The following is a 27,976-nucleotide window of genomic DNA, read 5'->3' as shown; positions in this document are numbered from 1 at the left end:
TGAATTCGATTCAAGACTCGAGAGAGAGATTTGATGAGAATTTTCATTCTAGTTTGAACTTAGACCAAGTGTACTGGATTTAACGGAGCTTAGCCAACGATTTTTCGGTACCGTACTACAATCCAAGGCTTAGAAACTTTAGACAAATCGTTTAAATTAATAAATATAAAAGTTTCAATAAATTTAGCTTTTGGTTTCACGTTTTAATCGTCAATTTAAGTCGGGTAATAAGTGTTTTTTTCGCGAATGATAAGTGATTTTGGGAGTAGAAGCTATAAAAGCATTTTAAACTAACAAGGAACCATCTTTGTCTTGTTTTGTGATCGCTTTTGAAAGTATAATCGACTAATCAACCATTTTAATTAACTTTATGCGCGTGTCCTTTGTTTTTCGCGTTTAAATTTTGGCGCTAGTGTAAGATTCCGCGCCAAAAAAGGATCACGTGATGCCATGTTAGATTGGCCAACGCTAGAGGGTGTTTGGTCGATTGGTGTAAAAACAAATATGGCGGCTTCCGCGATACAGCTGAAACGTAAACTTCCTCTTTTAGTTATCGATGGCGTTTTATTTCCCGGTAAATAATTAAATGCGAGTTAATTAATAAACAATTACGCCGTGATATTTATTCGTTTTCTAATTACAGGCGCGTCGATTAGAATTCCTGTCACATCGTATAGAAAGTAAGTCTTGAAACATTTTTTACTGCTAAGCCTTGGTTAAATCCTTTTTTGGTCGCTGTTTATGTTGCGTAATTCAAACCGGGGTTTTTCCTTATGTTGTTGCGTAAACAAGCTCCATTTGTTAAATTTACGCTCTTTATATTGTAACCGATTACAAACTAAATAAGAGTTCGCGAATTCGATATTAACGTTAACGCATTGTCATTTTGTTAGCAAATATTAATAGTTACTTTTAGTGTTTTCAATAGTTCCTTTCAATCCTGTTCTCATGGAAGAACACAATTCACTTGATAGTATCAATTTCCATGAGAACAGGATTTTTATGGGACATGGGATGCAAAAGTATCAATTATTAGAGCTATCTCAGTAGCCTTAGTGTGACGTCACCTATGCTATTTTCCCATAGAACCAAAGTGGTACCAAACATAGCCACCCACTGCCAAAGCTAAGTCCGTGACGTTTTACCTAGGCACTGACGTCACAACTGAGATAGCTCTGTTATGTGTGTTATTATTATAGTGTGAAATTACGCGTTTAGAGGCCACATTTAAATAAGACACTGATAAAAGTCATTTTGAGGTTATAAATCAAATATTAGTTTGACCTAGTTTCTGTCGGTACCTGTTGAAAGTTCAAATTTACGAGATATTTTTCAAAAGTGAAAGGAAAAAACTGGTTTTCAAGCCTTTTTATATTATGTAGACCTTCTGACAAGTAGTTTGGTTAATTTTTGACATGTTTGACCTATCTTTTTGGCCTCAACTTAAAGTTCATGTTAAAGAGGAATAAATAATAAAATTTACAAAAACTTTCGCTTTTGAGACATTTATTTATGTAGGCCCCAACCTGACCTCCGTTGCTACAAGTTGATGACCCATTTTCTTTTAAATTATCCCCAAAAACATGTCTCTTAAACCTAGCTGGCAATGAAATGTAGGTCTTATCCAATATTTATTGTTGCTTGAGGGCAAATGCTTTTTTTTATTATTTTTCAAAGCCATTTGTTAAAAACACCCGATTCTCCTCTGACACGTTGTAAAATTTTATCTTTCAAAAAGGTCATATATTTTCAATAAATAATAAATTACTAAAATTTATGGCAGAAAATTGAAAGATTATTTAATTAGTCTTGGCCTGAGCCTATGATTTTAGTTTAGCTAACCCATCCTATCATCCATTTACCATGGATAATATATGCACGTAAAGAAATTTGTTTTCACGCTATAGGATCGGCAACTCCCTATCTCCGACGGCAGCTTATTCTGTATATACTCTGTTCCAGCTTTGGTTGTCAGCACGCGCAAACCTAGGACTCTATGTAACGTAGATTTGTGCGTGCTGACAAGAAACGAACGAAATACTTATTTTCAGGATTTTAATCGCGAGATTTTTGATTCTGAAAATTAATATTTCTTTCGTCTGTTAATTGTCAGCACGCACAAAGCAATGTTACATACCTAGCTCTGCGCGTGCTGACAACCAAAGCTGGGACAGAGTATATACAGAATAATAAGAATAAGATACCGTCGGAGATAGGGAGTTGCCTATCCTGTAGCGTTTAAAGGGAGGGTGAAGTAGAAAATCAAGTGATTTTTTATTGATTCTTCTGCAAATTATAAGACCAGTCTGCATAGTGAAACATTCAGGAAATACTTCCGAATAATTTTAAAATTCAAATTAGGTTCAGATTTTAAGGATAGTTTTAAACAAGGACTGCCAACCAATCGCGTAACGCCCTGCTTTTTTGTTAACAAAATTCTCGTGGCACGCTCCATGACTCACGCCACGAATGTCACGTCGCGCACCTAATTTTATCAAATCTCGTGATAAATTTCATTCAACACGGAACGTGCCACGAGAATTTTGTTAACAAAAAGGCAGGGCGTTACGCGATTAGTCGGCAGTCCTTGTTTAAAATTATCCTTAAAATCTGAACCTAATTTGAATTTTAAAATCATTCGGAAGTATATCCTGAATGTTTTACTATGCAAACTGGTCTTGTTGTAATTAGTAGAAGAATCGATAAAAAAAATCACTTGATTTTCCACTTCACCCTCCCTTTAAACAAATTCAGGGTTCGTACGGAACATGGATAAGTCAACGGGCCGAGTGTGGTGAACTGGGCTATGACAAACACCTTAAAATGGTCAGGGATATTGGCAAAATTTGGTCAGGGATAAGCTGGATAAGTCAGGGTTTTTAAATATAAAAACTTCGTCCGAACCCTGAAATTTCCTGACGCGCATTCTTTATCCATGCATTAACTTTAAAGCGTGAATATATTTATTTTATAGCATGAATATGGTTAAAAACCATCTTCTAAGTCGAAATACATTAAGCAGCGCTATAATAGGTGTTGTTCCCAAAGAACAGAGTTCTAATGGGGAGGTACGTCAACGCTACTTAAGCTCAAGGTCATAGCAATGTCTGAATTAATGTTATATTATGGGGTTAATCATTAGGAAGATACCGACGGTATTCACCATATTGGTACAGCGGGAATTGTGGTCCAAGTTACCGGTACCAACTGGCCTAGACCAGCCTACACTCTTTTAGTAACGGGTCTCTGTAGATTTCGACTTGAAAGTGTAGTTCAGGATTCGCCTTACTTAGTCGGGATGGTCAGACAACTCGATAGGTTACCCGGAGACGATTCTGGTTAGTTGAAAAATGAAAAAAAAAAAATGACGTACTCCACGGGGCTAATCACTATCACTTTCAACACCAAATTAGTGATAAGTCCCCTTAATTCGAAGACAAACCTAACCTTAGAAATACTCGCTATAAATTTTCTTAGATCTGGATGACGCAAGCGCGGAATTGAGCGAATTAATGGACCAGTTTAAAGAACGAGCCACAAAATTAATAGATATGCTCGATTTAACAGTTCCCGCCGTTGTTAGGTTAAAGGTATATTACTTGAGCGCGAAAATCTTCTATTTCTGCGTATTTCATGCCGTTTTTCAATGGGTATCATAGAGATTACTGAATTCGTTGCCGACTCAAAGTCTACCAGACGTTTGCGCGGCTATAATTCGAGCGTCGCACGCTGAAAGACTTCAAGTCTTAGACGCGGTTGACCTGGCAGATAGATTCCGAAAAACATTGCCATTATTAGCCAGACAAATTGAAGTATGTTAGTTATACAATGGTGTTCCAAAGTGGCAATGTTAAATGTTTTGTTTCTTGGGGGTTTTATTTATAATTTAGGGTCTTCACCTGTTACAAAAAGCCCGTAAAGAAGGTGGTGGAAGTATCCCTCGTTCTTTACAGGTAGAAAAAATCGCCCCTAGACGCGGTCGTCAAAAAATACATATTGACGACGAAGATGACGAAGGCGACGAAGTTGCCACCTTAGAGAAACGCGTTCGTGACGCGGAAATGCCCGATCACGCTCGAAAAGTAGCCACGAAGGAACTTCAACGACTTAAAAAGATGCCTCCGCATATGCCGGAGCACGCTATGACGCGAAACTACTTGGAATTAATGACGGATCTACCCTGGATCAAAACCTCCCCCGAATTATTGAACATTTCCAAATCGAGACAGGATTTAGACGCGGCACATTACGGAATGGATAAACTTAAGAAAAGGGTTTTGGAGTATTTGGCCGTTCGACAATTGAAAAATACTCTTAAAGGACCCATCTTGTGTTTCGTGGGACCACCCGGAGTGGGAAAGACCAGCGTCGGAAGGTCCATCGCTAAATCATTGGGGAGGGAGTTTTTTCGCATATCTCTCGGCGGAGTTTGCGACCAGGCTGACATTAGGGGTCATCGTAGAACCTACATTGGCTCAATGCCCGGCAGAATTATTCAGGGTTTAAGGACGGTCGGAGTCAGAAATCCAGTCTTCTTACTTGATGAAATTGATAAAATGGTAAAAATTGCGTTCAATTGGTGTTCTTTAAGAAATTGAACGTGTTTTTTTATTATTTTAACTTCTTAAGTCTTCGGGAATTCACGGAGACCCGGCTGCCGCCTTACTCGAAGTTTTAGATCCGGAACAAAACTGTGCCTTTATTGACCAGTATCCTTTTATTACATTAACTATTAACAATAGCAAGATCTCATTACGTGAATGAGATCTTGACAATAGTTATATTTCAAAGCACAAATCGATTAATCGGTCGATATCGGTTTTATTGGGATAAATTAAGTTTTCCTTAACTTTTAAATGAAAAGTTACTTAAATGTCCCCTACGATTTATCTCAAGTTTTGTTTATCGCGACTGCCAATACCGTCTCGACAATTCCACCGGCCCTGGTTGATAGAATGGAGTTGATATCCGTTCCTGGATACACTCACGAGGAAAAACGACACATCGCGAAAGATCATTTAGTTCCGAAGCAACTTCAAGAACACGGACTTTCTAGAGACGTTTTGCAGTTTTCTGACGAAGCTGTTCGATGTTTAAGTAAGTTTTATCTTTATCTTTAGGCCTAAAACCGTACGCATTTAGGCTTTGGGAAAACCTAGTTTCACCCTATACTCTAGGCCTTAAACACAATTAGGCATCAGAAAACCTAGTTTCAACCTTTACTCTAGGCCTTAAACACAATTAGGCATCAGAAAACCTAGTTTCAACCTTTACTCTAGGCCTTAAACACAATTAGGCATCAGAAAACCTAGTTTCACCCTATACTCTAGTCCTAAAACGCAATTAGGCGTCGGAAAACCTTAAAAATAGACGTTTTAAATTAGTTTAAACCCTTTAATTAGTTCTAAATTACACGAGAGAGGCTGGGGTCAGGAATTTGGAGCGTAAGATTGGCGCTTTATGTCGGGCTGTCGCCGTGAAAGTCGTTGAGAAAAGTAACCACGTTAAAACCGTCAATGAAGCGGATAGTTTAGAGACTACTAGTCGAGAGACTGACAACAACCCCCAAGTGGATATTGCTTCCACCTTCGCTAGCCTTCCACCCGATCTACCTATAATTCTAGACGAAGCCGCGGTTGAAGATATCTTAGGGGTAAGTTCCTTCATCGCGTTTTGTAGCTTTTAATCGTCGATTTGATTAATTATTTTGTTTTACAGCCTTCAATTTATGATAATGAAATGGCTTTAAGACTAAGCCAACCCGGGGTCGCGATAGGATTAGCGTGGACGGCGGCTGGAGGCGAAATTATGTTTGTAGAGGCGACTAAAATGGACGGAGACGGACAGTTAATTCTAACTGGTCAACTAGGTGACGTCATGAAGGAATCGGCAAAACTGGCTCTTAATTGGCTACGATCTCACGCTGAAATTGTAACGTTAACCCCATAAATTTAAATTTAAACTTTAAAATTATCTTTAATATTAATTTATTGATATTTTGTTCCAGTACGATATTCCAGTATCAAAAGGAACTGATTTAATGGAGAATACGGACGTTCATATACATTTTCCCGCGGGGGCAGTCGGGAAAGATGGTCCTTCAGCGGGCGTCACCATTTTAACCGTCTTAGTTTCTTTGTTCAGCGGGAGAACGGTCAAATCGGACGTTGCTATGACGGGAGAAATTACTTTACGAGGATTGGTCTTACCAGTCGGAGGAATCAAAGAAAAATTATTAGCCGCTCATAGTGCTGGAATTAGAAATGTCATTTTGCCAAAAAGAAACGAGAAGGAGATTGCCGAGATTCCAAACTCAGTCATGGTAAGTTGCTTCTTTTCGTAGGTTTGAATCTTTAAAGGGAGGGTGAAGAGGAAAATCAAGTGATTTTTTATCGATTCTTCGACTAATTACAAGACCAGTCTGCATAGTGAAACATTCAGGAAATACCAGCTCCGAATGATTTTAAAATTATTTCAAATTAGGTTCAGATTTTAAGGATAATTTTAAACAAGGACCTCCGACCAATCGCGTAACGCCCTGCCTTTTTATTAACAAAATTCTCGTGGCACGCATGCTCCGTGTCGAATTAAATTTATCACGAGATTTGATAAAATTAGGCGCGCGACGTGACAATCGTGGCGCGAGACAAGGAGCGTGCCACGAGAATTTCGTTAACAAAAAGGCAGGGCGTTACGCGATTGGTCGGCAGTCCTTGTTTAAAATTATACTTAAAATCGGAACCTAATTTGAATTTTAAAATCATTCGGAGCTGGTATTTCCTGAATGTTCCACTATGCAGAATGGTCTTATAATTAGTAGAAGAATTGATAAAAAAATCACTTCATTTTCCACTTCACCCTCCCTTTAAATGAATAATCATCTTTAATTATTTATTAATTATTGTGGTTTTAGAATGATCTGAAACTGCATTTTGTCAGTCAAGTCCACGAGGTATTACAAGTGGCTTTCGATAATGGATTCCCACGTAAAACGCCGCCGCCGCGTAAAACGGAGAGAATTGTTAGTAAACTGTGATTAATTTAAATAACTATAACATTCCTTTATAAGTTTATAGATTTAGACTTAAAAACAAATGAATGAAACGCAAAGACAATTAAGATTTTTCTTATTCCTTAATTTCCTTTATTAATTAATACAACGCAACTATTATTAATTAATTAACAAAATAGTTCTAATTATTTACAACAATCGACCACTTGTTAATGTTTAATGAATTTTACATTACATCCCCCGAATATTATATAAAGTAATGGTCAACAATTTTTATAAAATAAAGATTGCGCGTCGCGTCACGTGACGTGTCATCTATTTTAACTTGTATCGTCATTTTCCGGGCCCAATTCTCTTAAGTGCTCACTGTCACCCATTCTATGAACCATGGTTAACAAGGCTTTGGCCTGATCGTCGCAATCCAGGATGCTTTTCTTGTTCTGCCGAGAAAGGTAAGTCACGTGTTTTAGTAAGTAACTAGTTTTAGTGGGGAGGGACGCTTATTTGGGTGGTTACTTTTTCGTCATCATTTTCTTTGGAAGAGGCCGGTCCAACTCTCCAAACTTCGACTGTATCGACTTGAAATTGTTCTTTACACGATAATTTCTCGCTTTTGTACGTAGCGCACGATAAAATTGAATGTCCGTGGTCGAATTCCGCGTCAATCCAAAGACCGAAGTTGTTCAATTGACCACCAAAACCCTTTAAATGAAAATAAGGACAAAAATTGTGGTTTCTTCTCAATAATTTCGGACTTAACGACAGTTACTAACCAAACCATTAGGCAACGTGTGTTGATGCAAACATAAGTACATAAAATTATTGTTGAAGCCTGAGCTACCGTAAACTTTTGTTTCGGGATATAGCTGGAAAACGAAGCAATCTTCCGTTCCTAATTAATTTAATTTAATTTAATTAATATAAATTTAACTTGTATCTTTTACCTATTAGGCCTATAATAAATTTTACCCATGAATTTTGGTTTGTAGTCCCAATTAACGGAGGCAAAACCACCAAAAACGTAGCCGTCTTTATCTTTAACAATGATTAATGTCGGGCCTTTTTTTAAAATGTGACCTAACATTGTAGAGAAACTTTCACCGTGGATTCCTGACGCGTATAAAAGTTGCCATTCATCGCGAAGATTCGAAAGTAGCGAGTTATTTAACAACCATAATGAAGGAAGATCGAGGGCGGTTTTAAAGTTGGACCAATTTACGCCATAACTTAGAGGTAAGTTAACGTAACTCGTCTTTTGAAGGAAAAGATGTATTAATATTTAATTGAATAACAATTGTTTAACTATTCTTAAATTTTTGTCGTACTGAGGTTACTGGTAATGAGTGGTTTATTATAGTGCAGAGAGCTTGAGCTAAGAGAGTTTCTTTAGAGAACCATTCTTCAATATCATTTTGATTATAAACGTCAGACGTAGAGTTCCATTTGTGGTTAAGATCTTTTTCTATTAATAAGAAATGTTAAGCCTATATAGAGTAATGTCAGCGCTACGTATTGCAACGTCACTCCCCTAGCGTAATCTCGGTAGAGAGGGGGAAAAAACCAGTTTATCCCTCCCTTTAGGCGCGCTTTTGTAAGAGGGAATACTGAGCGCGCTTGTTAGGGGGGATGACACCACACGTAGCTTGGAGATAGAAGGGAGTGACGTTGCTTTACGTAGCGCCGATACTACTCTCCATGCTCCGTGTCATCCCCCCTAACAAGCGCGCTCAGTATTCCCTCTTACAAAAGCGCGCCTAAAGGGAGGGATTAACTGGTTTTTCCCCTCTCTACCGAGATTACTCTATTTTTTACCCTTTCTTAGTAAATCACGAAAAAATAGTTTTGAAAGGCGGGAAACAGTTTCTTCGTCATTAGAAAACTTCCAACTTCGATATTTCGCACAGGAATTTAATACTGTAGGCAAAATTATGGCAACTTCATTAAGAACCTAAAAAGTTAATATTTAAATTACATTTAACTATATTTAAACTAAAGGAGTTACATTTTGTTTATTTTTAGTTTACCGATTTTAAATCTGTTATAGATATAGAGGGATTTCCTTTGCACAGAATGAGAGAAAATAGGTTAGCTTGTTCTTCGAACGTCCCTTTGAGGGTGTAGCATAAATATGTAGCAAAACCGTAAAAACTAACGCCTTTTGGCGTTGATAATCTTAGCATTCCATGATAAATTTGCGTCCTCAAGTTATCCGGAAGCGATTTTTCAGTATAAACCTGCAAGATGGTAATTAAGTTGGTGGGAGTAAGTACAAAGTTATATCAGAACCAGCTACATTACTTACGATAAAATCTTTTTCATTTAATATTTTAACGTTTAATTTATCTTCTTCGCAATTTGTTAAATTAAGATAAACATTTCGTATTTTTAATTGTTCTTCCTCCTTAAATCTTGATTTTAAAAACTCAAAATTGTCTTTACCACTGCTGTTACCCATTTTTAGGCTTAAAATGTCGGTTTAGTCAACACACAGGTCAAGGGTCACAGTGATATCTGTGTATGGGACAGACTTCCCAAGTTTTACTCGTTTAGATAGGATGTTCTTCCTACCACAAATCATAAATAATTATAATCTGATCTTAACTAGAAAATTATTAGTTTAGAGTTGAAAGTTGTTACGTATATGTATGTAATTAGCTATATAATTCATTTAGGCCTAGCACTGTTTGAATATTTCGCGCCAAAGTCACTCGACAGCGCCCCTAAGGGCTTTCAAGACTTAACAGGCTAACAGGCTGGGTCACCACTCACTCGATCACGCTTTTGCTGCATGCGATAAATTCTTCAAAATTTTGTTTCTGCATAATCACAACCTATTTAGTAACTTGGGAAATTTTTAGAAAAAGAACTATTTGTTCTAAAACTTTGAAACTTTGCACGATAATTTAAAACCCTCCAATATGTCTCTCATTAAAAATTTTAAGAGATTCGAACCAGTGAAACCATAGCCCACTTGATCACGCTGGCTGCACGCGCTATAGAAGCCCGCTCAATCGACCCTAAAAATGAGAATAACATAGGTTCGGTCTAAAATTCAAACCCGTCTGGTTTTAACATGGGCGTCTATGGGAGGGTACCAGTTTTTTCAACGTTTTTGACAATATTAGTGCATCTACTGGTTCAAATCTCTTGAATTTTTAATGAGACGTGTATTGAAAGGTTTGATATTATCCTGTAAAATTTCAAGTCTTCAGCTATAATAGTTTTTTTTATAAAAAATAAAAATCATTACATAGTAGAGAATTTTGCCCCTTCAATTTCTCTACTATGTGATGGTTTTTATTTTTTATAAAAAAAAGTATTATAGCTGAAGACTTGAAATTTTACAGGATAATATCAAACCTTTCAATACACGTCTCATTAAAAATTCAAGAGATTTGAACCAGTAGATGCACTAATATTGCCAAAAACGTTGATAAAACTGGTCCCCTCCCATAGAGGCCCATGTTAAAACCAGACGGGTTTGAATTTTAGACCGAACCTATGTGACGCGCCGTATTCGCGAGTTAACATGTAAAACAAGTTGGGAAAACCAAAATATTACCTCTCCGAGTCAAGACGACTACTTACAAACTTATTTACCCAGATATGGAAATGTTTCTTAAGCTAAAATTTATGAAATATTAAAGCAGTATACAAAGCATAGCAAATTTACTGTAAATCAGACGACATTTTACATCCAATAATGATATACTTGTACACATTAAAATCATCCGATGGGGGAAAAACGGGAAATGAAGAGATAAAACTTTGGAGGGATATTACCTTTACGTGTTTGTAAAGGCCCAATTTTCTACTCCTCAACTGTATGCCCTCTATGTTCAAAGCCATATTCACAACAGGGTTGGCATGTAAACACTATCCTCTCGTTTCACCTCAACGATTTTCTTAGTTTAACAACATGACTTAACGTTACATAACACCAAAGCTTATTTGTGGCTACACACACTGAAAGTAAATGCGTACCATAAAAAGCATGAAAACACGAAGCTATTATCCGATTACGATCAGACCTTTCACTGGTCTGGGCTGCGTTCAGCAGAGCTCACCAAAAAAGACAGCGGATTTTGGAAATGTTTACCGGTGAGCTCTGTCGTCATAGCTTTTCTCCGGTCATCGGCGTTTTATAAATGACGCTAGCGCAATAAAGCGTGCAAGGTACCAAGGCTTAACAAAAATTGTAGGATAACATATTTATAGAGATAGATAACAACTTTTATAATTAAAATTAGAAAATAACATATCTCTTAAAATTCTCGCGTGATCAACTGGTTTCACGCCAATTAAATAGCTATAGTCCCATAAAGCTATTTGTATTAATTCCTCCATGGTTTTTTCGCCAAGCTGAGAACTACGCGTCTTACGTCACGTTATCCAAAAAGCCGACTATTTTTTTTTGAAGACCGCGCTAGCTCAGCGCTAAGGACCGTGACGTCAAAATTCAAAAACAAAATCCAGTTATGTAGGACACTGCTAGCAGCGCTGGGCTCTGCTGAACGCGGCCCAGATTTCCACCATGATTATAAAATCTAAGCCTAATTATTTAAAAGTGTATTTAACTTTCGGCTCACTCTGAACCGTTAATGTCTCTGCATACAGAAACGAAAACCAAACCCAAACGTTTACTTTTTGGTTCACTAGGCCTATTGGCAAATAAAAGTTCATTTGACCAACATAGCAGCGTTGTGCTTGTATTCACTGTGACTTTAGAAAGGATTATGCTATAAACAGATGTAGTATAGCTTAAGTAATATATAAACATCCATTTTAAATAATAATATTAAACAAAATCTTTGGAATATCAAAATGAAACGGAGCTTTAAAGCTACAAAAGTACTAAATGCATCATAATTACGAAAAATATTTCCACATATTCATTTTATATTATGGAAAACGGGAATATTAAGGTTCTGAAGGATTTCTTTACACATCAAAACAAAACGAACTTCTAACGCAGCGCACTAGTGTTACAACGGACGGACACATATAGACAAACACATAGACTGCTGTTTTACCCTTTCCGTATTAATTTTGAGTTGAGAGACATGATTATCTTAAATATTAAAATAAATATAATTAATATTAAATATTTTCTTCGATAGTTGTTCGCCTTATTGAGCGTTACATCGTTTTGAAAAAGAACAATTAAACATTCTTGAGAGACTTGACTAATATTGGCGTTTGAAATGAAGCATACGCCGGTTGCTTCGCCTTCATCAAATAGGTAGTATATAAGGGTGTCGAATCGCAGCTATGGATAAGAACAGCGCAATTGCGTGAACCTTTGGTGGAAGCCCCACCATTGGGAGGCCGGACGTTTCTCGTAACCCTGGCCGATCGCCGCGTATGTCTTAACCTTAAGGAGTAGAAGCCAGGTGTACAGACTGGTGTCCATGTGGGATGGACAAAAACAAAGGCCAGAAGATGATGGTGTTAGAAGCCAGGTGTACAGACTGGTGTCCATGTGGGATGGACAAAAACAAAGACCAGAAGATGGTGGTGTTAGAAGCCAGGTATACAGACTGGTGTCCATGTGGGATGGACAAAACCAAAGACCAGAAGATGGTGGTGTTAGAAGCCAGGTGTACAGACTGGTGTCCATGTGGGATGGACAAAAACAAAGACCAGAAAATGATGGTGATAGAAGCCAGTAAGTACAGACTGGTGTCTATGTGGAATGGACAAAGACCACAAAATGGTGGTGTTTGAAGCCAATAAGTACACATTGGTATTCATGTAGAATAGACAATTGACTAGTCAGATGAAGTAATAGTGGCCAGTTGATTTGTGGATAGATTCAAGTTTTGAAATTTCCGGGAACTGTGAATACGGTCCGGAAATAGCGAACACATTTGCTTCAATTCGGAAACTGCGAACACGGTCCCCTGGGGTGTAAGTCAATAACAACAGACAGACACACACACACACACACACACACAGACACGTCGAAATTAGAACCTCTCCGTGACATACGTCACTCGGAGAGGTAAAAAATCGTTTGGACGGGCTTCTAGAGCGCGTGCAGCCAGCGTGCGTGATCAAGTGGGCTATGGTGAAACCAAAGAAAAGACAAACTGTTTGAAGACTAAGCCCTTTAATTATGAACAATTTTCGTTTTAATATTTTACAAAAAAGAACTATGAAAGAGAAACTTTTGAAACTTTGTGGAAAAATAACAAACCATGTTTTGCACATATCATAAAAATTTCAAGAGATTTGAGCCTATATTTTCAGAAGTAGGACCAAAAAACAGTGTTAGATTTTTGGGTTAAAATGTGCGATTGGAGCGTTGCCTACGTTAACCAAGGCCTGTGTGCGGTAGTTTCGAATGTGGCTACTTTTAAGAAACGTGACTTCTCTCTAGTATACTCATAGATATATTAAAAGGGTAGATACACAATTCAATGGGAGGTCGACGCGGAAGGGGCAACGAGCAGACAGCCGCTATTTTCTGGGGGTAGCCGTATAAAACGCCATCTATCGGGAACTTTCGAAACTAAATTAAAGGATGAGCTTAGAGTAGTGGCACTCTATGTTAACCCCCTATAGGGCATAATAAGTCAAACCCTCGGAGATGCCATTACTCCATTTTATACGAGCTAAGAGCGGAAAAACGTATTTTATAAATTTTACACCTGTAAAATCTTTTAAAAAACACTTGGAACTTGTATTTCTACTTACTTTCGAGGAAATACCACCGTTTTCTGGAGGTAAGAGTCTTTTTTTATACATTTATTAGTAATAAAAACATTAAGGCGAGCTAAGCCTTGGTCTTGTAAAACACGGCAGATTAGTGATTAGCGCGAGGATTAGCGTCGTTTTCAAAATCACTAATCTGCCGTGTTTTACAAGACCAAGGCTTAGCTCGCCTTAATGTTTTTATTACTAATAAATGTATAAAAAAAGACTCTTACCTCCAGAAAACGGTGGTATTTCCTCGAAAGTAAGTAGAAATACAAGTTCCAAGTGTTTTTTAAAAGATTTTACAGGTGTAAAATTTATAAAATACGTTTTTCCGCTCTTAGCTCGTATAAAATGGAGTAATGGCATCTCCGAGGGTTTGACTTATTATGCCCTATAGGGAGTTAACATAGAGTGCCACTCATCCTTATGATAGTTCCAATTTTGGCCGCTAATTTGTCCCCGATAGATGGCGTTTTATACGGCTACCCCCAGAAAATAGCGGCTGTCTGCTCGTTGCCCCTTCCGCGTTTTTTCGTTAAGCCTAAGCCAGCGAAGTGGATCTAGACCCTTTATAGTTTTACTATATCTATGAGTATACTGCGAGATGACATTGCGAGCTGGACCGAAACACGCGCGAAAATGAATATTTCAAAACCTTAAAGTCCAGCTAATAGCGCTCTCAGGTGAGAGAATTCGACAACTTAAATTGCCAAACGAAAAATGAAAATCTGTGCTGCGCACAGGCTTTGATTAACGTAGGCAATGATTGGAGCGTGCTTCCATAAGCGTGATCGAGTTGGCTGTGGGTAGAGAAATATAAATTTTTTAAAGGGGTCGAGAACGTTTGATTTTATCGGATAAATTAATTAAATTAAAGTACAAAATTAGTTCGCGGTACAGTCGTTAATGATTTTATTAGTTATTTAAGTCGTTTAAGTGTTTTAATTTGACAAAATTAATCAAATTTGTGTTAGTATAATCAAGAACTTTGCAACTTTGCTGTTTTTGCATGGTTACTCGTTAAGCCTCGGTTACTGGAATGTCAAGTTTATCAACATTTCCTTTTGCGGTTTGAGGATTAATTGGTTTTAAAAGAAACGACGTCATTTAAATACCTTACAGACAACTAATTGAAAAGACATGTAGGTATGATATACTAATTATTTTAACTATACTTAATTATTAACGTAGCTTACTGGTTTCATACATAGTCTCTAAGAATAGGTTTATCTATTCTATATGCTTGAATAGTTTCCCATAGTTTTAAAGCAAATAAACTGGTTTTGTTATGTTAAAAATAATGTAAATGACCTTTAGGTAATTAAACTCAAGTTACTCGAGGGTTAATTAATAACGGTAATTAAATTAGGCCAAGGCAAACTATTACGGTAGCAGGGTTCATACAAACCTGGAAAAATCAGGGAAATAAATAGTTGACAAAAACCTCAGGGAAATTTCGAACTATTAGTAAAATTCAGGGAAATTTGTGTCAAACATGGGCCGAGTAATTAAGCAAAATGTTCATAAATATACCCTCCATAGGATTTACATTACACTATACTTTGGAGGCTCATAACTCTGGTTATATTAGAGATACGGGGATGTCCTTCGATTATGTAATAGTCATATTTGCCCCCCCCTCCTTCGTTAACATTTGCTCCATAGGATACTCCATATACGGGAAAAACATGGAAATCTCAGGGAAATTTGTTTTCCAAAAGTTGTATGAACCCTGGGTAGTTTGAAACTACGAGCAATGTGCATGTGTTACAATTTTTGCCAGTTTTCTTTGCAAATTTTTTTGGTTCAGCTTTCTTATAATTGGCTCTAGAAAAAATGTGTATTTTGACGTTTATTTAGAAAGATTTTCATATACGTAACGTAAATTTTAAAAGAAAAATGTGTAACGAAAAACAATGCAAGAAAGTAGGAGTGGTTCTTTCGTGAACTTTGAAGTGCGCGACAATTTTCAGCATTTCCGATCCGAGAGCTATGTTCAAGCTCTTCAAACTATGTCAGTATCCTCCCCTTCATTTGGTGAAACGCGTTTCGCCGATGGTAGCGCTCTTAAAGTTGACCCTGAGATCTATCGGGCATCTAGTAACGATGATACGCACTGTAGTAGCGCCCCATCGTCCCCTAAAATACTACGGGGTCGCGGTTCTAACACTAACGCTCAAAAATCTTCAACCCTGCCAAACCACGCGGTCAGAGAAATCCACGTAGGTTTCCCTAAACCCAAAAAATCCGGTAGTTTAAGCATCGGTAGTTTCTTTCGAAAACTTTCCCCACGTTCTAAACGAAGTAAAGAGAAAAAGGGCGATAAGCCCTGGATTGTTGTTGAATTTTCTCAAAGTGAGATTGATTCCGTTGAAAAAGAAGATAGTAGCGGTGGTAGCAGTCAAAGCATCGAACTCGCCGCTAAAAGCAAAGAGAGTTACATCCGTTCACTGGTATCGAAAGATTCCACTTTCTTGTCCTCGAAAAAAGCCATCGCTAGAAGCGCTAATGACATTCACAGCGGGAAAACACCCATTAGTAATTTAGTAACGGACGCTAGCGTTTCGTTTAGTTCAGTAGCCAATACCCCAGTTCGAAATTCAAAGTATCAAACGAGTGAACTTTCACCTCGGAAATCCTTACAAGATTTGAAAGTCAAGGATAGTAAACGTTCTTCTTTGATCGTTTTTGACCCCGATTCCATTTCGAATCGAACGATAAATTCTTTCTCCGCTAATAAGACATCTAAACTAAAGAAAAGCCAAGTATTGATAGACGTTTCATCGTCGGAAGAATCTGAAAAAGCCGAGAGTCAGGTATAATGGGTCCAGTATTCCGCTGACCTCCCTCAAAAAAATTGACTGTTCAACTACCAAATCCCGCAAAATGTTTTTCTCTTAATACCATTATCCATATTTACGTGAAACTTGTCTATAGAGCATGATTTTTAGGGCTGAAATTTTGTTTTCATTCATTTTACTTAGCAATAGATGTTAAGTAGTTTTAAAATATTAATTCTTCCATCGCATGCGATTAAAAAATATTGTGGTATTATCGTCGGAAGCGTATAATATAATTTTCAACATTTAAAGACTTTAAATTATACGCTTCTTCATACACCTGCTAAAATATAATTATTATAATATAAAAGCAAGAAGCGATATCTAGTTTATTAGGGAGAAGGTATAAATTCGCCACATTTCTAGCTTTATCTCCAGTCCAAACGTATAGTAGGTCCGGAGTTAATCCCCGCCTCTAAATTACAACCAGCATCTCATTGGGTCTTGAAAACTCACGTCAGCGCGACGCCAATGACGAAAATTACAGTCATATTTTCCGACTGAGAGAGGCGAAATAGCCCGGCCTCCTTTTACGTCCCCCCCCCTTGTATTTTGAAAGGGGGACTGGGACTATGGCGCGAGAATACTTAGCCATTTTATACCTTCTCCCTAGTAAACTAGATATCGCTTCTTGATAAAAGTGTGTGACATTTTAACCTCCTGTTTTTTTTTAAATAATTTATCCATTGTTCAATAATAATGATTTTTTTAATTGTAGAAATGATTTTTGTAACTATATTTATTCTTTAATAATTTCGTAGAAATTTTATTGTAGATATTTATTAAATTCAAGGTCGCATGCAAACTTAAGTTTTTACAATTAACCTTTAACTGAGGTAATTATTATAATTAGATTTTCTTCTTTCAGGTTACATTGAGAGGTAAAGAAAGAGGAACACCAATCAAATCAGCGGTAAGATTGATTTTGTTTTAATTAGTTAGCGTAATTAGTGGGTTAAGTTAGTTTTTTTTAAATGGATTGTTTTAAAGTAACCTATTAATCATTAGTTTTATATGGCGTCTTTTTATTTTACTGAGAAAATGTTTTTGTGATAAAACACACCTACGGAAATTACCCACACTTAAAACCAACAACCCACGTGGTCTTGCGCCCATTTTTTTTCTTTCCCAAGCAGGTTAGGGGGTTTTCTTGATTTTTAGAGTGAAATCTTAAGTTTATAAGTGATATGTTCCATAAGTATGACACTTCATATACTTCGTATTTCGTAATGCTAGAGACTTGCAGCTCGAGCTAGTTCGAGAACGACAAGCAAGAATTTACTACACTCGGTTAGTTTTGCAGGACTTCCATCTTCCTATTTAGTCTGAACTTACCAGGCGTCGCTTTACGAGAATCTATGAGTATGACCAAGAAGGGATATCTAGTTTACTAGGGAGAAGGTATAAGATGCCTAAGTATTCGCGCGCCATAGTCCCAGTCCCCCTTTCAAAATACAAGGGGGGGGGGACTTTAAAGGAGGCCGGGCTATTTCGCCTCTCCTCAGTCGGATAATACGTAATTTTCGTCGTTCGCGTCGCGCTGACGTGAATTTTCAAGAACCAATGAGATGCTGGTTGGAATTTAGAGGCGGGGATTAACTCCGGACCTACGTTTGAACTGGAGATAAAGGTAGAAATGTGGCGAACTTATACCTTCTCCCTAGTAAACTAGATATCGCTTCTTGGTATGACCTACCTCACTAACTTCATGTCAAGCTCTCAGTAACCAGTGACAAACTTATGGAACATTATCTTATGAGCTTATGGTGAAATTAATTCGGGTTCATTTTTAAGTAACATCGTGATTGGGTTGTGTGTCACTATCCCTTCCCTTTCAAAACACAGTTTGACCCCTTTTACTTTCCTGTGAGGTCAGGTTGCGTTACCGTTTTATTACCTCAGTTTGCACTGTTAAAAATTACTAAAAAAAACTTCTATAATAACCGGTTATCTATGACATGATATTTAACCTTTAAATATCAACAAAATATTTTTATGGGGGATGCAAAGTGTATCTTTTAAAAATCCTACAAAGAATAGACAAATCTTAATCTAATCTTACACTCACTACATGACCTTCAATATGGATATTATTTTAATCATAGGTAGATTTTTACCTGGATAAAGTTACTAGCTTATCAATCAAACCAGGAATACATACAGATAATTGGAATCATTGTGCTCCCATATATCTCCCATGTACGCGCGTTTTGTGGGCCGGGCTTGAGTAGTTACTATCCCCGTCACGCCTCATAATTCTGACCAATGTCTTTCATACTGCCGTTTCATTGGATGGTAGCAACGCGAGATAGATTATTTGCGAGGTATAATTCGTCACTCATAATGATGAGTCTAGCAGCTCTTCCTACATAATCCGCTTAGATAGATACCAAGAAGCGATATCTAGTTTCTTAGGGAGAAGGTATAAATTCGCCACATTTCTACCTTTATCTCCAGTCCAAACGTATAGTAGGTCCGGAGTTAATCCCCGCCTCTAAATTACAACCAGCATCTCGTTGGTTCTTGAAGACTCACGTCAGCGCGACGCGAATGACGAAAATAGCGTATTTTCCGACTGAGGAGAGGCGGCCGCGAAATGGCCCGGCCTCCTTTTACGTCCCCCTTGTATTTTGAAAGGGGAACTGGGACTATGGCGCGCGAATACTTAGGCATCTTATATTTATTTACCTTCTCCCTAGTAAACTAGATATCGCTTCTTGTAGATACCTTGAGAATATGCCTGGCTACACATTGATTCCTGTTAGATTTATGTATCCCTTGATCAGACACCTCCAGACTCAAGTTTGTCTTTATTTTAAACCTCCTAGATAATATTTTCCCTCGGTTCGCGTAGGCCCTGTCTAGCTTTATTAATTGTAGCTTGAAGCCACTCCCCTTTTTGAAAGTGTAACACTGAAAACGTCTTTCAGTTGGTTTTAGAGAGAATTTTAAATAAGCGTAGGAATCATTCCATAGAAGGGAAAAGTATTATATTATTATTATGTTTTAAATATGACTTCCCACCCTGCAGAGAATGTTCAGGCCCTCTTTTTATTTAGCATCCTTTTGATAGTAGTAATTTTTTAATTCACTCATTCATTTGATATTCATCGTTTTGTGTCGGTGCCGCCGAATCTATTTTCATTTCCCGTATTCTCATCTCATCTGACCTATATGCCGAGTATAACAACGAAGTTACGTCTTGTTTAATGATATTATAATCAGAACTATTCCAAATAAGCGATAAAGCGTGAATGAATGAATGAATACCTTTGAAATCATTTATACGATATATCCTGGAAGACTGGATTATTTTTGTGGCGGGTGCTGAAGTTTGGTTACCAAAGGATATTGTCCACTTTTGTGATCGTGTCGTGTCGTTTTTAATTTTTGTTATATTGTTTTCGGGTTTGGAATAATGCCGGTTCCAGATTATATACAGGTATAATAAAATTTTCTCAAGTTTCTCAAAGACTGAAACGCGCGTTATTTAACGCAATTGGTTTTGGCTTTCCAAGCTACTCAAATACTATATGAATTTATTTTAGTCTATAAGGCCGCTGGTATTTTATAATGGCAATTATATTAAACGTATATTTCGTCGCGGAATTTTCGTGTTTTTGGCTTTTTAAGCTGCTCAAATACATTTATCCTATTTTATAATGAGCTTCTCAAATACTATATGAGTTTAGTCTATAAGGCTGTTGGTATTTTATAGTGCCAATTATATTAAACGTAAATTTCGCCGCGTGTTTTTCGTGTTTTTGGCTTTTTAAGCTGCTCAAATACTACATTTATCCTAAGTTACACGTATTTTATAATGGGCTACTCAAATACTATATGAATTTAGTCTATAGGAATGCTGGTATTTTATAATGGCAATTATATTAAACTTAAATTTCGCGTAAATTTTTGGTTCTTGTTTGACTTTCCAAGCTGCTGAAATACTATATCAGGGTTCGTACAAGACCTGGATAAGTTAGGGATTTGGAAAAGTCAGGGATTTAAAGTTTCTTCCTAAATAGTCAGGGATAGGTCGGGCATTTCGTTTGGTATATTAAACCATGATTGTTTCGAGGAATGCTAAATACGGACCAGGTATGACCATGAAGTGGACTCTGGTAAACACGTACTTAAAATGATCAGGGATATTACACAAAATTTGGCCAGGGATAAGCTTTAAAAGTCAGGGGGGATTTTCAATATAAAAATTTCGTCCGAACCCTGTACATGAATCTTAAATCATAAATATTGAAATATTTATTTATTCATTCGTTATTGAGAAACTAGAGACAGGTGCGTTTGAAAAAAAAACCAGCGTTCGGGTCAAAGTGAACGAAAAATTTGAATTATTAGAAATATACTGTATATTTAATTATATATTACTATGACGTAATATAACATCTGCTTAGGTGCGACCTTATAGGTTTTTTAAATTGAAATTTTGGATGGTTTTTAATTGTTTTTTAGCTCAAAACATCAGGTGGTGGTAATTGTAATCTTCCATCTTTTTGCGTCACTAAATCCAACCATAATTTAAACGAATCAGAAAAGCAAAGAAACAGTTTGGAAAAGTGAGTGTTTTTATATTATTTATGCCTACTACATTTTTATTTAGTTAAGTGGGTGGCATAAAAAGTTTGCATAGAAATGTTAAATTGCGTAATTTTGAAGGCGCTAAGCTAAGTTTGCGCCCTACTTATCTCTCTTTCTCTCTCTCTCTTTGAGACTTAGGACAACCCCCTGTTGTTTCAAAAAAGATAAAAATGTTTCATCGAGGTACTCTAGTTATTGTTTAAAATTAAATGGTTATCATTTTTAATTGACGTTGGAATTAGGTTAGCGCAGTTGAATTGAGAGTTATATTTGACGCTTCAATTTAAAATTGTCAAAATATAGCCAGGGTTATAAAGTAACAGCGGGTTTTAATCTTAAATACATTAGAATCTATGGGAAGATAAAGACAGTGTCTGTACTGTTATGGTTTATAAATTAACAGGGGGTTTCAACCTTAACCGCGTCTATGGGAAAATAGCACAAGAGTGTCTGTACTTTAAGTTTCAACCTAATTGACGGTGCTAGCGAACCTAAAAATGCCTAATTAATTTCCACACTGTAATTAAGGCAATTAACAAGAAACCTTCATTGTTAACCCCTAATCTCCTTTCTTAATTGACAATTTACGACAGTTCTTGATGTAATATACTTTTAGTGGTTTTCGCGCTGCTCAACCACCGCGAACCTTGAACTTAGCGACCAGTTTTGTGGATTGCGAGGTTAACGTGAAGAAAATGAACTCTATCGAGTCCATCGGTGTGTGTTCGTTAGACGCTGAATCGGCCACTCATTCGGACCACAGTTTGTCCCCCAGTAATGATCATCACGCTATCGCCGATGATCATTACACGTCCTCGGCCTATACTCTAAAGAGTACCAGTTTAATTCTATCCAATGGAAGCTGCTCCAGCCCCGTAAGGAGAGAGTTGACCAATCCGGAATTGCGCGTAGAACAATTCGGAGATGTTACGGACCGAGCTGCACCTCAGGATGATCAGGATCTCAGAGAGGAGAGGTTCAGAAGTTACGCTTATCTTTATATGTGTGTACAGTTTTAATTATTTTTCGGTTTTGAGGATAACCAGGCTCAATTTGGAGCCATTTTTGAGCATGAGTTAACTAATAGGTGTAGGTATAAGGGTGCTTGGGTTTTAGTTTCTAATACTTAACTTTCTTGGGGGCTTCTGATGTAAAAGGTTAGTTACATAACGGGCCGATGTGGAGAACACATCTAATGATTTGCCTTATTTTTTTTTATGTTATTAAAAATAACTTTAAACACTGTACTAACATATAAATTAATCCCTAAGTAATTAACGTTTCCCTAACCCCGAATTTAATTAGTTTAAATCTAAATTAAAAGTACGAAATTTTTCAGTACACCCGATAAACACGGTTCGCGCGAAAATAAAAACAATGAACACCATCAGTCTTTGATCGAGTTGGACCCTGGACATTTACCGTCGTATCTGGGTATTAGTTGCGCTATTAGCGGGTATTCAGGGTACAGTCGGTATTGTCACAGTCGCGATAATAGCCCAGCACGCGTTAATTCGAAATTAGCCGTCGCGACCCAGAGTTCTAAGTCATCTCCCGGAGATAATCGCGAAATGCATCACGGAAACAACGAAATTTCCGTCAACGGCGGAAGTAAACCGCGTTCCAAAACGGAAAGTTATATTTGCAATAAGTATTTCAGCGGAGATGAAACTCGACCAGCTACTTCCGAAGCGAAACAAATCTTCGTGTCGTCTCAAAGTTTAACAATATCAAAGAACGAAGACCCGATTAGAAACGTATCTGCGCGCAAGCATTCGCCAGTTCGCGCCGATTTTGGGAATATTAAAGGTTTCTCCAATGGGTTAAATGGTCATCATGATGAGGAAAAATCTTTACCGACGACGTATCATCGTGGGGAGGAGTTTAATAGCAACAATTCGCCATTCACCGATGGCCCAAAGTCATTGGTACAACAAAGAATCGAGTCTCTGTTTGGACAACCGGCGTCTCAAGTAGTACAAGGAGGAGCTATTAGGGTTTCCAGGACCAAATCCAGGACACCCGTTGATGGTAATACGTCCTTGAGGAGTCCATCTTGCCCTCCGCAAGCCTTCAGACCCAGTTCTCGTGAGTCTCATTGTGTTTTATCGAGTGATTGTTTTGACCCGGGACAGTTAGGACAGTTGTTTTGTCGTAAAAGGGGGGGGGGGGTTAGTTAGCGCGCTAGATAACTAACGCTTTTTAAAAAAGGCTTTTAGCGCTGGCTTATGACGCGGTTGCTTGGATTGCAGGTAGCCCACCTGTTTTCCGGCATATCACTCAAGATTTCAAGCAACAATTGAGAAACGCTACAGTGCCAACTAAACTTTCCCCCGTTAAAGCCACCACTCCTCAGCAGCAGCTTTCTTCTCCGAATAAACAACTCGCTTTGGCTTCTATGACAATCTCAACCCCGACCAAAGAAATAAATAAAATTACTACTACTTCTCAAAACGCTAATGGCAGCTCCAAACGACCGCAAACCCTCAGAGCGGCTAGCGAACCCAAAACCGCTTTTCCTACAGGTTAGAACAAATTAACCAAAAAGCTTAACAACCTCTTTATCAGCTTCAAAAGGAACCAATTTCCAACGATTTTTCTATTAGGATTTGGTCCCTAATAAGGCTGCGAATAAATTGTTACTGTTAATTTAAATTGGGTCTTTTTTTTTTTTTTTTTGTAAGCTCTTTCAATAGTTTCACCAATTTCCGCAGTTGAGACAATCGCGGTGGAAAATGTTGAAACTGTGCCGAATCAGGTTGGACATGGTCATCAGTTTATCGCTAAAATCGACGCTGCAACCTCTGATATCAGAAGGCAAATAAAAGAAGTTGAGGAAGACACGAAATTACCCGGAGTTCCTGAAGAAGCTCTTGGAAAACTACTTTCCGCTGCTGGAAAAGCTAATCTGCTTATAGATCAGAAATTTGCTCAGTTTAGGAAACTTTGCGAAAAGAATATTGTAAGTTAAGTTTTAATAGTAATTATACTCTAGTTAGATTTTGTTGCTTCTTTGTTTTAATTGTATAGAATTTTTTTTTAGTCCCCAGATCCTTCAGAACCATTCCCAACCACAAACGAAGACCTGGCCGGATTCTGGGACATGGTTCATTTACAAGTTGATAACGTTAATGAAACTTTTTCCAATCTAAAGAAACTTAAGGAAAATGATTGGAAAGAGGAAACAGTGCCTTATTCAGTAAGTTTTCCGGTACCAGTTTCATCAGAGTCTTACAGAAGGAGAAATGTTAATAATTGGAGTTACAGTGATCGTTAAGCCTACTTTGACCTATTATAGGTCTACAGAAGGGAGAAGTGCAATTATAAGTCCATCCCTAGGCCTACTTTGACCTATTTTAGGTCTACAGAAGGGAGAAGTGATATTATAAGTCCATCCCTAGGCCTACTTTGACCTATTTTAGGTCTACAGAAGGGAGAAGTGCAATTATAAGTCCATCCCTAGGCCTACTTTGACCTATTTTAGGTCTACAGAAGGGAGAAGTGCAATTATAAGTCCATCCCTAGGCCTACTTTGACCTATTTTAGGTCTACAGAAGGGAGAAGTGCAATTATAAGTCCATCGCTAGGCCTAATTTGACCTATCCCAGGTCTACCGAGGGTGGCAATAATTAGGGTTATAAGTCAATGTTAAGCCTACTTTGACCTATTTTAGGTCTACAGAAGGGAGAAGTGCAATAATAAGGGTTATAAGTCCAACTCTAAGGCCTAATTTGAACTGTTTATTTTTGGTAAACAGAGGTCGAAAAGTCAAAGCAAAAGCCAACAACCAAAGCGAGTCATTGTTAGTCCGCGAACTGCTAGTTCTAAATCAAACCCTACATCGCCGGTGCACAGCGCCAAAGCGAGCGAGAAAGCCAAAGCTCGAGAAGAACAAAGAAAGAAGTTGATGGAAGCCAAGAAACGAGGGAGACAACAAAATCCTGGTGAGACGTCGGCGGACATCGCAATTTTTACGCCTGATCAAGCGGCCAGTTAAGTAACGGGACATGGCACCTTGGCCCCCTCCAGATATGTATATAGTTTTAGATTCTTTTCCCCCCCTTCTTTTCGTTAATCAGTTTATATACAAAACGTTTTTAGCAATTATTTAACAGTTTCCTTCCTTTATTTTGAACCAAATTTAATATCCATTGTTAAAATTAAATTGGGTTGTTTTTTGAAACAATTAAAATAATAGTGTTAAAATATTTAATAAAAACTCCGCGGACTTATTTAGTTTAAAAGTCTCAGCCAATTATTGGAGAAGCAAAATTAAATAATCAAATAATTTAAGCGTTAATAATTTATTAGAAGGTTAGGTCGTCGTTAGTCGTTACAAGTGGAAAATTTAACCTATTTTTGGCATGGTTAGGCTTAACGCTATTTTCCAAAATGGCCGCCAACTGACGCTGACAAGTGACAACTCGCGTTTAGGCCTAAATTAGGGTTACCTAATTATGGAAGGTGAAGATTTTCAGGCGTTTTTAAAGCTCTAGAATCAAACATGTAGATTAGATTTAATTTATAATCGATAAGTTTATTGTTAAAACCAAATTATTAGTTAGATTTACAGGAATCATAATTTATTATTAATTAATAACAACCAAGGCCCGGGTATTTCGAGGTACGTTTGCACACGTGGCATTTTTAATAAATGGCTCAAAGTATGAATTAATAATAAAATAAATAAATAAACAAAAGTTTCTACAATGGAAAACAAAATTGTCAAATTGATTGATTGATCTTCCAACGGAGGCAGCTAACTTTTTCCCACCCTCGAAAACTTTGGAAGATTTTTAAAATGGCGCTGGGGTTTTTGGAGAAAACTTCGTAGATTTCGGAAAAATTTACAAATATAGAGAAAATTAAAGAATTAAGTCTTTTCAAAATAACTCTTATCATGATTTAATTGTGATAATATAGTGGTACTACTAATTACTTAAAAGTTAAATGGGATTAATTTAATTTAAGCCCCTTCTCGTAGTAAATTTTTTTGTAAATAAATAGTTTAAATTAATTATCCTTCTTTAATTAATGATCTTTGGTTTGTAACTAAGAAATTGAATCTTGACGAAATAAAAACCTCCCCCAATTGGTTTTTATAAAATTGGATGTTGTAACTACTACTAACGTGTCAGACTGAACTGATTTACTAACTTTTCTTTCAGACTGAAGTGTTTTACTAACTTTTCTTTCAGACTGAAGTGTTTTACTAACTTTTCTTTCAGACTGAAGTGTTTTACTAACTTTTCTTTCAGACTGAAGTGTTTTACTAACTTTTCTTTCAGACTGAAGTGTTTTACTAACTTTTCTTTCAGACTGAAGTGTTTTACTAACTTTTCTTTCAGACTGAAGTGTTTTACTAACTTTTCTTTCAGACTGAAGTGTTTTACTAACTTTTCTTTCAGACTGAAGTGTTTTACTAACTTTTCTTTCAGACTGAAGTGATTTACTAATTTTTCTTTCAGACTGAAGTGATTTACTAATTTTTCTTTCAGACTAAAGTGATTTACTAATTTTTCTTTCAGACTAAAGTGTTTTACTAACTTTTCTTTCAGACTGAAGTGTTTTACTAACTTTTCTTTTAGGAAAATAATTCAATATCGAACAAAGTTGATTTTATTTGTAATTTTTTTTTATTTCAGTAGAGGATAAATACAAATTTAGGCGATACTGCTTGCATTTGAAGCTATCCTCGGCCATAAATCGGCACATTCTTTCGCAACTGGACCTGTTATGGCTGAACCTTTCATCTCTCCTTTGTTGTTGACAATAACTCCTGCATTATCTTCAAAATAAATGAATAGACCATCCTTCCTACGGAATGGTTTTCGTTGCCTGATGACCACTGCAGGCATAACTGTGAATGGAAATATTCCAAAATTATTGTTAACGTGTAATTTAAAACAACAACGTTAACTTTAACTGTCCCATGATTGGAGGCTGAAGTCAGCATAAAACTAACTTCAGTACTATGATCTAGGATTTATTTTAGGGCTTTTCTGAATGGATTAATAGGTTATATCAACGAATTCACTGATTATGAATCATTGGAACCAATTGCCCCCAAGATTATGTTAAGAAATTTTAACGAACCTTTCTTTCGTAGTTCAGGCTTTCCCTTCTTGACTGTAGCTACGATCATGTCTCCAGCTCCCGCAGCTGGTAATCTGTTCAATCGACCTTTAATTCCATTGACAGCAATGATGTACAGGTTCTTAGCACCTTTAATTAATATTTAATTAAAATTTTAACCTTAAAAACGATTTGGTTAGGCTTAATTAACATACCTGTGTTATCGGCGCAATTGATAACAGCACCGACCGGTAAACCCAAAGAGATGCGAAATTTCGCTCCAGCAGTTCCACCACGTCCTATTAATAATAGAAATTAACATTAATTATAATTAACTTTTTCGAACATGTGCGGTACCGATACCGCGTGACACGTAATGTTGCAAGGCTTAACGACACTAGGGAAAGGCTAGTTTAATGGAGACGATTTATAGTTAGCTTTAAGTTAAAATTAATAAATATGGGGTTAATATTTTAGCGTAATCATTGTTAATATTAATTATACATATAATTTTGATGATAGTTAATTTTAAACAGGGATTAATAAGGATTTTAATTGAGCTTTACCTCTCTTCGACATTGTGTTTCTAGAAGGTACTAAAACGGCCCAACGCTAAGGCTAAGCTCGGAAATGTCTTGGTAGTAACCAATAAGATTACTCGAGGGATATTATTGGCGGAACAGTCCCACGTGTTTTCTCCCGTTTTTTCCCCCGTTTAAACTTCGACCTTTTCCCGGAATTTCTACTGTAA

At 37.1% G+C, this 27,976-nt stretch overlaps 4 protein-coding genes across 5 annotated transcripts; 2 read left to right on the top strand and 2 right to left on the bottom strand.

Moving 5' to 3' along the window:
- The first annotated feature begins 12 nt into the window (after positions 1–12).
- LOC149651299 (lon protease homolog 2, peroxisomal-like) lies at positions 13–7,330 on the top strand. The gene is made up of 13 exons (XM_089848145.1): positions 13–574; positions 644–680; positions 2,975–3,068; positions 3,143–3,338; positions 3,478–3,590; positions 3,660–3,812; positions 3,891–4,559; positions 4,630–4,709; positions 4,865–5,097; positions 5,403–5,653; positions 5,719–5,931; positions 6,008–6,322; positions 6,914–7,330. The coding sequence occupies exons 1-13, from the start codon at positions 451–453 to the stop codon at positions 7,034–7,036; spliced, it is 2,601 nt and encodes an 866-aa protein (XP_089704271.1). The 5' UTR covers positions 13–450; the 3' UTR covers positions 7,037–7,330.
- Positions 7,116–10,128, bottom strand: LOC149651298 (MTOR-associated protein MEAK7-like). Its single transcript, XM_089848146.1, has 8 exons — positions 9,315–10,128; positions 9,037–9,246; positions 8,825–8,960; positions 8,338–8,474; positions 7,982–8,264; positions 7,786–7,904; positions 7,529–7,714; positions 7,116–7,452 (listed from the first exon to the last, which is right to left on the bottom strand). The coding sequence occupies exons 1-8, from the start codon at positions 9,465–9,467 to the stop codon at positions 7,333–7,335; spliced, it is 1,344 nt and encodes a 447-aa protein (XP_089704272.1). The 5' UTR covers positions 9,468–10,128; the 3' UTR covers positions 7,116–7,332.
- Positions 10,129–14,908: 4,780 nt separating this feature from the next.
- On the top strand, positions 14,909–26,276 carry LOC149651297 (uncharacterized). 2 transcript variants are annotated; one of them, XM_089848115.1, is made up of 9 exons: positions 14,909–16,530; positions 17,423–17,467; positions 21,025–21,128; positions 21,767–22,126; positions 22,490–23,238; positions 23,403–23,675; positions 23,835–24,112; positions 24,194–24,349; positions 24,908–26,276. In XM_089848115.1, exons 1-9 carry the CDS (start codon positions 15,631–15,633, stop codon positions 25,145–25,147), a joined length of 3,105 nt encoding a protein of 1,034 aa, XP_089704241.1. In that variant the 5' UTR covers positions 14,909–15,630; the 3' UTR covers positions 25,148–26,276. The 2 variants fall into 2 exon arrangements, with proteins under 2 accessions (XP_089704241.1, XP_089704240.1); XM_089848114.1 differs by having other exon boundaries at positions 21,767–22,153.
- A 491-nt stretch (positions 26,277–26,767) lies between these two features.
- On the bottom strand, positions 26,768–27,914 carry RpL23 (ribosomal protein L23). The gene is made up of 4 exons (XM_089848141.1): positions 27,792–27,914; positions 27,441–27,524; positions 27,247–27,375; positions 26,768–27,010 (listed from the first exon to the last, which is right to left on the bottom strand). Exons 1-4 carry the CDS (start codon positions 27,802–27,804, stop codon positions 26,814–26,816), a joined length of 423 nt encoding a protein of 140 aa, XP_089704267.1. The 5' UTR covers positions 27,805–27,914; the 3' UTR covers positions 26,768–26,813.
- Between the last annotated feature and the right edge of the window lie 62 nt (positions 27,915–27,976).

The sequence above is a fragment of the Phalangium opilio genome, unplaced genomic scaffold (assembly GCF_054372755.1).
Source record: "Phalangium opilio isolate 3A_F unplaced genomic scaffold, DU_Popi_V2 ptg000082l_1, whole genome shotgun sequence".
In the NCBI taxonomy this organism is placed as follows: domain Eukaryota; kingdom Metazoa; phylum Arthropoda; class Arachnida; order Opiliones; family Phalangiidae; genus Phalangium; species Phalangium opilio.
Note: the sequence above shows the minus strand (reverse complement) of the source record. Positions and strands in the feature narration are given on the sequence as shown.

Excerpts from the sequence above, each read along its gene's own strand:
- LOC149651299 (XM_089848145.1), top strand. The coding sequence starts at position 451 with ATGTTAGATTGGCCAACGCTAGAGGGTGTTTGGTCGATTGGTGTAAAA. Across the intron at positions 3,069-3,142 it reads AACAGAGTTCTAATGGGGAG|GAAGATACCGACGGTATTCA; the intron begins GTACGTCAACGC and ends GTTAATCATTAG. Across the intron at positions 5,932-6,007 it reads TACGATCTCACGCTGAAATT|TACGATATTCCAGTATCAAA; the intron begins GTAACGTTAACC and ends ATTTTGTTCCAG.
- LOC149651298 (XM_089848146.1), bottom strand. The coding sequence starts at position 9,467 with ATGGGTAACAGCAGTGGTAAAGACAATTTTGAGTTTTTAAAATCAAGA. Across the intron at positions 9,247-9,314 it reads TAAATGAAAAAGATTTTATC|GTTTATACTGAAAAATCGCT; the intron begins GTAAGTAATGTA and ends ACCATCTTGCAG. Across the intron at positions 8,475-8,824 it reads TCGTGATTTACTAAGAAAGG|AAAAAGATCTTAACCACAAA; the intron begins GTAAAAAATAGA and ends TCTTATTAATAG.
- LOC149651297 (XM_089848114.1), top strand. The coding sequence starts at position 15,631 with ATGCAAGAAAGTAGGAGTGGTTCTTTCGTGAACTTTGAAGTGCGCGAC. Across the intron at positions 17,468-21,024 it reads GAACACCAATCAAATCAGCG|CTCAAAACATCAGGTGGTGG; the intron begins GTAAGATTGATT and ends ATTGTTTTTTAG. Across the intron at positions 24,350-24,907 it reads AGGAAACAGTGCCTTATTCA|AGGTCGAAAAGTCAAAGCAA; the intron begins GTAAGTTTTCCG and ends TTTGGTAAACAG.
- RpL23 (XM_089848141.1), bottom strand. Across the intron at positions 27,376-27,440 it reads CAATTGCGCCGATAACACAG|GTGCTAAGAACCTGTACATC; the intron begins GTATGTTAATTA and ends TATTAATTAAAG. Across the intron at positions 27,011-27,246 it reads GCCTGAACTACGAAAGAAAG|TTATGCCTGCAGTGGTCATC; the intron begins GTTCGTTAAAAT and ends TTCCATTCACAG.